This window comes from Canis aureus, chromosome 3, assembly GCF_053574225.1.
Source record: "Canis aureus isolate CA01 chromosome 3, VMU_Caureus_v.1.0, whole genome shotgun sequence".
Taxonomy (NCBI): Eukaryota; Metazoa; Chordata; class Mammalia; order Carnivora; family Canidae; genus Canis; species Canis aureus.
Genome location: NC_135613.1, coordinates 53,241,442 through 53,253,576, shown reverse-complemented (window position 1 = coordinate 53,253,576; position 12,135 = coordinate 53,241,442). Strand labels below are relative to the sequence as shown.

General features: G+C 48.0%; 1 protein-coding gene across 1 annotated transcript in view; it reads left to right on the top strand.

Annotated features, from left to right (window-relative positions):
- Positions 1-12,135, top strand: part of DNAH9 (dynein axonemal heavy chain 9) — a 331,426-nt gene that overhangs the window by 147,004 nt on the left and 172,287 nt on the right. The window contains exons 34-38 of the mRNA XM_077892621.1: positions 1,622-1,730; positions 3,082-3,229; positions 6,365-6,539; positions 10,793-10,966; positions 11,451-11,658. Of these exons, the coding sequence (XP_077748747.1) occupies positions 1,622-1,730; positions 3,082-3,229; positions 6,365-6,539; positions 10,793-10,966; positions 11,451-11,658 (814 nt within the window). The remainder of the gene's footprint in view (positions 1-1,621; positions 1,731-3,081; positions 3,230-6,364; positions 6,540-10,792; positions 10,967-11,450; positions 11,659-12,135) is intronic.

Sequence of the window (12,135 nt, the reverse complement as noted above, 5' to 3'; positions counted from 1 at the left end):
GAAAGGCCCAGGCCATCCCTCATCATCTAGAAAACCAGTTTCTCTGGTGCATTTGGAAATCTCGATCCTATACAAGGGCTGGTCTCAAGTAAGGAATTGGTTGAAAGCCGGTGTTATATTTTTTTTTAATTTTTACCAGCTTTGTTGAGATATAATTAACATATAACATTGTGTGAATGTAAGGTGTATGATGTGCTGATTTGAAATATGTGTATTTTACAAAATGACCCCAGTAAGGCTAATTAACAACTTCATCACATAACTACTGTGTGTGTGTGCATGCGCCTGCAATCCTGCATTTTTAGCATTGTTGTAACTGTCTTCAGAATCATCTGTAGAGAGATGAATTTAATATTCAGAGCTGGAGGGAATCTTAGGTCATCCATTCAAATCTTTTTTCTTGGGTTTTTCCTTTTTTATAAATAAGGACAGAGCCTGTCAGCCACCCTCACCAGTGACAAACCATTATCCATGGAGAGTATATTTTATTTTTTGTAAATAGTGAAAATTGACACCAGTAAAGTGGCCACTAAGCTGATAGCTGCTTCCTGAATTTGTTCAGAAAGCACACATGGATTAGAAGTGTTATGATGGTTTCAGCATTGACAGAATCATTAAAATAAATGTGTGCTCTCCCAGAGGGACTACTTTACTTATTTTTTATTGAAGAGTAGTTGACACACAATCTGATAAGAGTTTCAGGTGCACAGCATGGTGATTAGGCAGCTCTCTCTGTTAGGCGGTGCTTCCCTCAGGGGTAGCTACCATCTGCCACCCCGCAATGCTCTTACACACCATTGACTGTATTTCCTACACTGTGCCTTTCCATCCCTGTGACTCATTCCATAACTATAAGCCTGGTACCTCCCACTCCCCTTCACCCATTTTGCCCACCCTCCCACCTCCTTCCCCAGAGGGACTACTTTATTTTTTTAAATTTAGAGACGTAGGGAGAGGGAGAAGCAGGCTCCCTGCAGGGAGCCTGATGTGGGACTTGATCCCAGAACCCCAGGAGCACAACCTGAGCCAAAGGGAGACAGTCAACCCCTGAGCCACCCAAGTATCCATACTTTTTTTTTTTTTTTAAGATTTTATTGATTTATTTATTCCAGAGAGATTGAGAGAGAGAGAAAGCAGAGGGAGGAGCAAGGGAGAGAAACAAGCAGACTCCATGCCAGGCATAGAGCCAGACACAGGGCTTGATCTCAGGACCCCAAGATCATGACCTGAGCCCAAACCAAGAGTCAGATGCCCAAATGACTGAGCCACCCAGGTGCCCCCCAGAAGGATTAATTTAAAAGAAACAGTAATATGAAACCTAAACACTTTTTAAAAATAGCCTTGTTATTCCAATATGTTCTTGCTCATTCAAATCACTGACCTCCATTTAAACTTTTTAAAAAGCTTATTTTTTCATTTTTTGCACACACAGGGATGGAGGTGGATGGGCTACAGGGAGAGAGATAGAGGATTCTTGTAGCAAATCTAGAAAATACTTGTAAAGAAGAAAAGAATCATCCTTAGTCCCTCTCAGGAGTGATCAGCCAAATCCAGCCCCCTGCCCCCAGCTGGCCATGTGTCCTTACTCCTTCCTCCCTGGTGTGTCCCTCCCCATTTCCAGGTCCTGACCCTGGCAAGCAATGAGAGGATCCCCCTGAATCCCACAATGAGACTGCTCTTCGAGATCAGCCACCTGCGCACGGCCACACCAGCAACTGTCTCCAGAGCAGGTATGGCCCAAGAAAGGAGAAAACCCACAAACCCGCCTCACTTGAAAACAGGTGCCTCCAGCATCACATATGACATGGCTGGTTCTGAAGGAAGCTCCAAACAGGAGCCACACATCGATCCTGCGGAACTCTGGCCTGCATCTCAGCCTGAATGCATGTCTGTGAGGGTGAGCAGGTGCTCTAAGGCAAGAGCCATAGGATTTTCTTAGTCCAGAGGTGGGAAGGGAAAGGCCCCAGAGCTGGATAGCTGGGTTCTGCACAGAAGTGCCTCGGATAAAGAAGGGCCACCTGGGTGCCTCAGTGAATGGGTGTCTACTTTTGGCTCAGGTCATGATCCTGAAGTCCTGGGATTGAGTCCCACATCAGGCTCCCTGCAGGGAGCCTGCTTATCCCTCTGACTATTTTTCTGCCTCCCTCTGTGTGTCTCTCATGAATAAATAAAATCTTTAAAAAGAAAAAAAAAAGTGCCTCGGATGAGGCTACTTTTAGGCCAATTCCAGCATCATTGTCAACAGAGATGACCATCCCTGCACTTCTCACTACGTCCTGGTGACCGTTGGCAACTTTATACCTTAACTCACCTCTGACTCCACTGCCAGACTGATTGGCCCAGACTACAGTGTAAGGAAAGTGAGTCTGATCTCCACCGTCACATCGGATTCCTTCTCAAGGACCCACATAGGCTGTCCTGGGGAGAATTGTCTCTCTATTTATTTCCTAGGGCTGCTGTAACAAATCACCACAAACTCAGTGGCTTTGAAGACAGTAGGCACATATTCCCTCACTATTCTGGAAGCCAGATTCCAACATCAAGCTGTCAGCCTTTGGGGGATAATCCAGCCTTGCATCATCCAGTTTAGGCTTGTGGCCCCATAACCCTCCCCGTGCCCTGACCTCCTCAGCCACACGGCCTTCTCTGTGTGTCTGGCCTCTTCTGTCTTTTACAGGGACACTTGTAAATGTCCCACACAGATAATCCAAGATGATCTCATCTCGAGATCCTTAATCACATCTGCAAGGGAAGCTCCTTTTACAAATGAGGTCATGTTCTCAGGCTCCAGAGATTAGGACATGGTCATATCCTTATAGGGGCCGCCGTTTAACCTCCTGAGCCTAGGCTTGGCCATATGATCCTTCTCAACCCTGCTTGCCATCAACTATTAGCAGTCAATTGGAGCTGGTCCCAATACAAACCTACTTACCCTCTCAGATCAAGGCTGGGTCTCCATTTCTTTAAAGTCCAGTCTTCTGTACATTTCCCACACAGAGAGTAACTTGCTTTCAGGGGGCGGGTGAAGAATATATTGTCATCTGTGGAGACTTCACTGAACAGAATTCTCTGTATTCCCAGGAATCCTGTACCTCAATCCAGCAGACCTGGGATGGAACCCTCCGGTGAGCAGCTGGATTGACAAGAGGGAAATCCAGACAGAGAGAGCCAACCTAACCATTCTGTTTGACAAGTACGTCCCAACGTGCTTGGACACGCTCAGAACCAGGTAGGCCAGGAAATAAGGAAGCTAACGATTTCAAGAGACAGTAAAGAGCTCATGGGCTCACACCTGATGTCCCGCTAATGTTCTGTAAGGAAAATATAAAGTGACTTCCGCGTGTGCACATGGGTGTATCCAGAGCCTGTGGGTTGTGCTATGAGGTGACAATCCTGAGATCCTTCAATGTGCAGGCCCCATGGCTGACCCTCCTGCAAACGATACACACGCCAGTTCAACAGACCTGGAGGTGACGATGACACTCATCAGTGACAAACGGGGCCCGCCGTTCACCCAGATAACGCAGGACCAGATGTAACATGTCGTTCAACCAGTCCTGCCCCTCTAGACACTGAGAGTTTACTCTTCCTCTTCTGAGTTTGCAAAAGTAAAAGCAGTAAGTGCTGACCACGTATCCCATACACAAGAGACCAAGTACTCTTACCCAGAAGTTTGCTTATTACAGCAGGAGTATTACAGGTGCCTGCAGAGGGAGGTTCGAGGTTTGGAACCTGTGTCTGCTTTATACTTTCTTGCCCAGTTGATGCATCCTTCTCTGAATCAGTCACCCAGCCTCATAGTTCAGCCAAGTCCAATCACCAGCTAGTGAAGGCATGACTCAGGAGTCAATAGTTCCTGAACATTCACCAAGTTAAGATCAGGATCATGTTTCTGGGAAATTAAGGCCACCACCCAAAACAATCCCGGACTCTGTGTTCCCTGATCTGTTGCGCATGGGACAGAGCAGAGCTTGGCAAGCGTGGAAGTGGAGATGGAAGGGGACCTGCAGGCTGCAGGAGGCCACGTGCCCTGCCCCTTACCCAGCCACGATCCATCCACGTGAAGAATGAATTTTATGTAACTAAAACCCAAGTTGCATGTGAGTAGTTGACATAGATATTATTTTACATATTTTAGATATTTAATTGGACATCTATTAATTTTGCTTTGATAATTCTTGTATTTGGGGGCCAAGAATTCTTTTCCCGATCTTCCACATTTTCAGAAACCCTTGAAAAGCCTTCAGCCTCTTGTGGCCTGTGGGCTCTGTGAAGCCTTGGGATCTAATGAGATGAAGCAAGCAGCCCTGGCAGCAGGTGAAGTAGGGAAGTGGCCTCAGGTGGGCCAGGGCGGCAGAGTTAAAATGATTCAGGAAGGGAAGGTTTTCAGAAAATAGCAAGCACAACTCTGTCCTTTATCGTTTCCTGAGACACTTGTCTGATAGAGCCTTTTGCCAAATGTTAGGTCATTTACACTCTGGGCATTTAGGACAAGAGATGCCAAACTCTTACCAGTGTGTGTGTGTGTGTGTGTGTGTGTGAGAGAGAGAGAGAGCATGTGTGTGAGTGTATGAGTGTGCGCAGAAGCCTCTGGACTTCTGTCTCTCCAGAGGCAGTTCCCCCCGATGTCTGAACCCTGTGGCCATCAAGAAAGAAACACGTCTGTGGTTTATGGTGCCCACACAGGGTGGCATTGAGTGCTCATGGAATTTCTAAGAGGACAAAGCATCTGTAGACGAGGGGCTGAGGTTCCATGCTGTGCCCTGGGCACCACAGCTTTCAGTAACAAGGCTCTGGCCTCCTAATGCCAGCATTCCGTGGCCCTGGTCCTACAAAGCTGTGGGGTGTCCCCACATAATAATTTTTATATTGAATGAGTAGGCCTCATAAGGGGTGATGATAAAGCAACTTTATTTTGTCTCCCACTGCTCCTTCAAAACCATCTTATGTGGCTGGTTCTCCTCCCGCCCCTGGATGAAATCTAGGTCAACATTGATGACTTTCCTGGTCGTTCTCCAGTAATGCAGAGGCACATGATCACCTCCAGAGCCTACCTTCCCTGTGGAGAGGGGGCACCTGCACACCAAGGCTTCTCCTCTAAGCCCTGAATGCAAATTTCTTTCCCCTCCAGCATCTCTCACTTTGATTCTCTAACCGCTTGGAGGAGACCAGAGGCCCCCATGGTTGTCGGGAATCTGTTGCCTCCGTGCTTCACCCAGAACCAGGCCTGAGATAGTTGGACTTTAACTTTATGTTACAAATCAGTGTTGAAGAAATGAAGGAAAGCCTGTCAAGGCCTTAATTTGCTCATTGCTCATGGAAGTAATGCCTAGACTGCGGGACTACTTCCTAGTGGTACTGCTTTAGGGATTGCTGCTAGGTTAGAATCAAGCACAAGACACTGTGGAGGATGGAGCGTGTGTGTGACTGTGCACATGTGGTGAGATAAGCGTGTGTGTGTAAGTGGGATAAGAATGTATGTGTGCACATGCATGTGTGTGTACTCATGGTGGGATGAGAGTGTGTATGCATGTGTGTATGTACACATGGTGGGATGGGGTTGTGTGTGTGTACTTGTGGGATGAGAGTGCATGTATGCATGGGCACATGGGTGTACCCATGGTGGCATGAGTATGTGCGTGTGCATATGTGTACTCATGATGGAATGAGAATGCCTGCATGTGTGCACATGTGTGTATGTGTCTGTACACATGATGGGATGAGAGTTACCCATGTGTGTGCACTCACACATGGACACGCTCCTGTTCCCTCACACATAGATGCACCTTTGTGCATCTCTTGTTACCTGCCTTTCAGTCAAAACCTCCAAATCCAGTATTAAAACTGCAAAAACCAGGTCAGGGCAAAGGGATCAAGTAAATCACAAGCATATAAAATAAGCATCTGTCCGGGCCCACTCTGTGTTCCCTGCTCCCCAGTAAGACTCTGGTTCCAGAGAAAATGTTTCTCTTGTGTTTGAATCAAGGGAACCTCTCCTCATGAAGGAGTGGAAGGACCAGATCAGCCCTGGACCCACCTTGACTATTGAGGAAATTGTGACCCTGAGATTTCACCCCATTTTGTCACAGTGGCCTGTGCTCCCCGAGGACTGAGGAGCATTCGTGTTCAAAGAAGGGAAGAGCGGATGGGGAGAGTACCAGAGGGAAGGAGGATGAGAAAGAACCTTCTCAGAGCACTCCAGGCCCTTCTTGGTGAGGAGCTGATGAGAGTAAAGGCTTAGGTAGCCCCATGCAATCCCAAAGAACCTGAGAGGCCACAGTTCCACCAAAACCAAGTAGGTTCCAGCAAGCCTCCACAATAGAAAATCTGGTGCCATAAAGCATATCTGGGTCTGTCTTTGCAGATTTAAGAAGATAATTCCAATCCCAGAACAGAGCATGGTCCAGATGCTGTGCCACCTTCTCGAGTGTCTCCTGACCGAGGAGGACATCCCCGCGGACTCCCTCAAGGAAACCTATGAGCTGTATTTTGTGTTTGCTGCCATCTGGGCTTTTGGTGGAGCAATGATCCAAGATCAGGTAAGAGGAGGGGCCGTCATTGACACCCATGTGCAAGTCCACCAAGGCAAAAACCCAACTTCCAGCCAAGATTTGGAAAAGAGGACCGCTGAATATCAGAATTAACATGAAGGCATCCATCTATTATCTACTTGTTGCTCTACTAAAGACGTCAGTCCCCATGAAAGGGCCACTTGGAGCGAGACAGATGAGCTCAGGCTATGTTTTGAGCGATTGCTTTTTGAGCTGACATATCCTGATTTCTTGGAAAGTTGAAATGTTTTGGAACAAACGGAGGTATAGGTATACTATTTGGCAAGCTAATGGATGTTTTATAGAGGGAATGATGCTGTGCTGTAGAGCCTTTAGAAGGAGGAATCCCTTTAGTAATCCAGAACAAGCATATACGACTCCATACCAGGCCAGAGTTACCCAGCATATCCCCAATCCCCCAAAACACAGAGCTGCCCACAGAAGCTTGGACCAAATGTTCATGGACATCTAGGGGTAGGAAACCAAGTCAGTATTTATATCATGGTATTGGCTGCTGTAGCCTCATGTATGGGGGTAGGGCTGTTGGCTTGGAATATCTTGGCATCCTATTCTCTAATCCTTCCTATATCCCCAGACTTTTCTTTTAAAGAAAGATTTTATTAATTTATTTGAGAGAGCGAGGGGCTGGTGCAGGCAGAGGCAGAGGGAGAAGCAGACTTCCCGTTGAGCAGGGAGCATGATGCGAGGCTTGATCCCAGGACCCCAAGATCATGACCTGAGCTGAAAGCAGACGCTTAACCAGCTGAGCCACCCAGGTGCCCCTCCCCAGACATTTCCTTGGTTTAGTTTCCTCCAAATAAGAAGTTCCTTATCTGGAAACATCATATTCAAGGTTAGACAAGCCAGCCTTTGACAGAGGACTTCAGCTATCAGGCAGGGTCACATAGGGGCTGAGGCATAAACTCTGGGTCTGAATTAAAATTTTGCCACTTATTACCTGGGGGACATTGGGCAATCGCTTCAACCCTCTCCACCTGGATGAGGGTGCTGACAGTGGTGCCCAGTTTCCTGGGCAGTTATAAGGATTACAGGAAGGGATACTGTTCTGCTCATCTGGCACAGATACATGCAAAGCTGTTAAAACTGTGCTGGCACACGTACATGCTTACTATTAGTATTCTCATACCATAAATACTCAGTTTCATAGCAGGAGTCTGGTACCCCCTCACAGCAAGGGATCAAACCAAGCTGTGATGAGTGGAGAGGTATGATTTACTCTTTCCGGTCTGGGTTGGTCTGGGGCTCTTTCGAGGAAAGAGGTAGAAAGTTTCAGCCTCCCAGGGCAAAGCCACATTCTAGAATCCAGAATGGTGGTGAGGGAGAATTAATTTAGAATTAACAATTAATTTATATTCCATTTCCACAGGCCCTGCTTGTTAGCATCCATCCTACCTCCCTTCACTCCCTTATGTGTCCTTTGGTGGTCCACATGCAGAAAGCAGCTCTCACAAGCTCCTGGGATGCATACCTTTCCCTGTCTCCCTCTCCAGGGCCAGACACTGGTGGGAAAGGGGGAATCTCTGAGGGCGGGGTGGGGAGGGAGGCCCGAACTGGGGTTGAGGCATCTGAGAATTTCACACTGTGTCCCCTGGTCCTTGGAGCTTCTCTGTGACAGCTTCTTTGACAGCTTTCCATCCTTGTCCCTCACTTTTTAAAAACGATTTTATTTACTTATTTGTTTGTTCATTTCAGCACAAGCAGGAGGAGGAGGGACAGGGCCTAGGGAGGAGCAGGGAGACCGACTTGAGGCTTGATCCCAGGACCCCGGGATCATGACCTGAGTTGAAGGCAGATGCTTAACTGACTGAGCCCCTTTCCCCTTCGAGGCAAGGAATCCACAGGCTGGACGGGACCTAACTAAAATACAGAGGTCCCAAAAACATAAGTTCCTGCCTTCCATCAAATGCATGCTGTGACCTTTCAGCAGCTCAAATGTCAGACAGCAACCACTTCTGGGCTTTGCCACCATGTTGGTGCTTAGCAGGTAGCAGGGAAACAGGATGAAGACACTTGGTCAATTTTTCTATCTCAGTATAAATTTAAATCCACTCAACTCTTTTTAAAAGCCCAGGAGAAAGCATCCCTCCAGGCGTCCTGGGCTCTGGAGCGCTTGGAGCTGTAGGCAGCCATGCTAGCGCATGGGGAGAAGACAAGGAAGAAAGCTTTTAGCAGCAGGGAATGCCCCAGACCCCTCCACAAGCTGCATTCAAGCTAAACACCAAAAATAATGCTGTAAGTAGAAAAATAGGAAGCTGGCCAAAATACCCACCTCGAGAACACACACACAGTGGTGCTGATGTTTGTAAAGCTGTCGTTAAAGCAGAAATTCAATATGCAGCCCGTACGTGAGTAGAAGCTCCAAAGGAAAAAAGAAGGTTGTCACTAAATACTTTGTAGGGGTCCCAGGAAATGGTCTCTCAGAGGGCACCAGCTCGGGAGACCAAACACCTGAGTCCAACTCCGAGCTCCACCGTGGGCTTCCAGAGGCCATCCTTTTGAGTTTTTGTCTTTTAGTATATAAAATAGGAAAAATTTGTACTAGCCAGGGTAACTCAGAGCATGGTGAGGATCAGATGAGATGATGCTACAGCCCAAACTCTTTTACAAATATACAGATGTGCCTTAGTGTCATCAAGTTCAAAGGCAGGAAGGGGGCGGCAGGACTGTCCAAATCCAAAGGTGTTGTGATGTCTGAAAGGTCATAGCTGAAGAGACACCCAAAGAGTTGAACTAAGAAAGAGCTGCTGGCTGACTCAACAGAGGTGACCTTGTCTTTAGTGTCCAATTATAATGGAGGTGAGGCCAAGTGCCAGGTAGTGGGAAGGAGATGATGCTGGTCCAGCCCAACGGGCAGTGTAGCTGGTTACCTGACCAAGGAGCTCAAGGTGGAACTGGAGGTAGAGAAAGAAGATACACCCAACCTCCTTTTTTCTAGAGGTGGCCTTTGCCTTGGATTTTCCATATAAATCTAGAACCAGGTTGTTTATAGGAAGTGAAAAGTCTTGAAGGATTTTATCCATGAGCTTTTCCAAGGCTTCTGATCGCAGAGCACAGTATCAAGAGGACAGAGCACCCCCTTCATCGGAAATCAGATCAGAAGAACAGCAAGCAAAGCCGTCTGTCTCTTAGGGCTTGTTTCTGTTCTCATTCTAAAGTAAAAGAATTCAAAACAATCTTTCAACAAAAAAAAAGAAAGAACTTAAAAAAATAAATAATAGGGCAAAAGAACTCAATCCTACTTACCCAGTAGGTGACAAAACAAGGAGTGCCACTCTCTGCAAATCCAGATTCACTGCCACAGGGCGGGCTTGTTTGTCTGTCCAGACTTCCAACTCCATCATTGTTCTGCCCTCCAGGAATAGGTCCTAAAATGTCCAATATGGGTCTCTTTTTAAGTTTTCATTTTTGGAATTTTTTCTAGGTCTGTATGTTCAAAGAATGGGTTTATTGCCAGTAGTAAGTGGGTATGCTATGGCGGGTGTGTGCATGTGCGTGTGTGTGTGTGTGCACGCACATGCACATGTGCATATGTGTTGGATGTTTTGGCTGGGACACAGTAAGACCATGTGAGTACATGGGATGCACAGTCTTATCCTGAGGGACTCCTGATCTAATGTGTATGCGTGTAATATGTATGATACATGATCTAATATGTACGCATGTAAATTACACAAAATAAGGCTTTGTCTTTGCTGTCCTACATTTTAGAAATTCTGTGAGGGCACCTTAGAAGTCCTTTTTTCTAGGTTGCTCATTTTATAGATGAGGGAAATGAGGCTCTTCTCACTCCACCACCCTGTACCCCCAGATGTCAATGGCCACCATGTTACTCATTCCATCCCCAACTGTCACCCCAGAATTGCTGAGTCTCGGCAGCCTGGGAGGATGGGGGTCCATATATCTCTTCAGGAGCTCTTGGCCATGTTTGCCCATCTTATGGTCACGAGCCCCCAGTCTCCTCTCTGTTCTTACACCCCCTTCCCTGCACCCCATAAGGACACTTAGCACAGTGGCAGGGCAGCTCAGCCACATGGTCAAGGGGTGGCACGCACACCTGCTCAGGGCTGGCCCCCATGCCACTGTGTCTTGTCAGGGCTGATCCTCAGGGAAGCATCATCCTTCCCCGTGTTCCCCACCCTGACCTGCCTGATGTTAGGGCAGCCTGTCCAGGATTCTGAAGCTCTGGAGAGCCCCACCTCCTGATTGCTTTGTTTGGGCAGATTGTGGACTACCGGGCAGAGTTCAGCAAGTGGTGGCTGATGGAGTTCAAGACCATCAAGTTCCCCTCCCAGGGAACCATCTTTGACTACTACATAGACCCAGAGACAAAGAAATTTGAGCCTTGGTCCAAGCTCATCCCCCAGTTTGAATTTGACCCCGAGATGCCTCTGCAGGTGAGTGTGGCCGAGTGACCGAAGGATGTACAGTGGCGCCAAGGATCTGCAGTGGCTTTAGTGCCAGCCCCTTATTGGTGTCCAAGTGTTTTAACTTTGCAGGAGCCAGTCATCCCCAGCTGCACACTTTTCAGGAGGAAATCTTAGGTGCAAAAAGCCACAGATTCCCCCAAAGACTAGGCAACTTGATTAGACTCCACCAGCCTCCTTGGGGGCAGAGCAGGGGACACGGCAGGGCAGAAGGTTCTCAAACACAACAGAACAGCCGCAGGGAGGCAGACAGAGCTGGCAGGGGAGGGAGGAGATGCTCTCCACCAGGAGAATGGAGTCGTGGAATGGTCTTACTGTGCATGTGACCAAAGTCACTCCTGCCCGGCATAGGGAGCCAGCACCACCACACCTCTTCAGAAATACTCCAGAACATTTTGCAACACACCTGTTTCTCCCACAAGCCCCTGGCACACTCATCACATTCTCCCTGCAGGCTTGTTTGGTACACACAAGTGAAACCATCCGAGTGTGCTACTTCATGGAGCGGCTTATGGCACTGAGGCGGCCGGTCATGTTGGTGGGGGCCGCAGGCACGGGCAAGTCGGTGCTGGTGGGAAGCAAGCTGGCCAGCCTCGACACTGAGGAACACCTGGTGAAACACGTGCCATTTAACTACTACACCACGTCAGCAATGCTGCAAGGTGAGGGCCTGGGGCATATGGAAGGGAGGGTGGGGGTGTCTGAGTGGCTACACGCCCTGACATGGAGCTGGAGTAAAGCATTGGGCACCTGCTTGGCCCCTGTGCCCACACTCCTCTCCTGCCCCTTCCTTTCTCCTCCATGGCACCTCTGTTTCACTCCTCCAGCACCCTTAGCACCATACTTTTTCTCATCCCATCTCCTACATTCTTCCCTGGTCTCTTACCTCCCTCCTGGGCCAGGAGTTCAATACAGAACAGTGTTCAGTACTTTGATGCCAAGGAAAGCTGACACCCACAGAAGGATGGCCACAGGCTTGTAGACTGCTGGCTCTCGAAGCATCTCTTGAGATCATTTCCTTCACCCTTCTTATTGTATAAATAGGAAAACTGAGGCTTGGGTAAAAATTGCCCAAGGTCAGCCATCAAGTGGCAAGGTTGGTGGGGCACATCCGGTCTTCTGAGCACACAGTAGGTGAT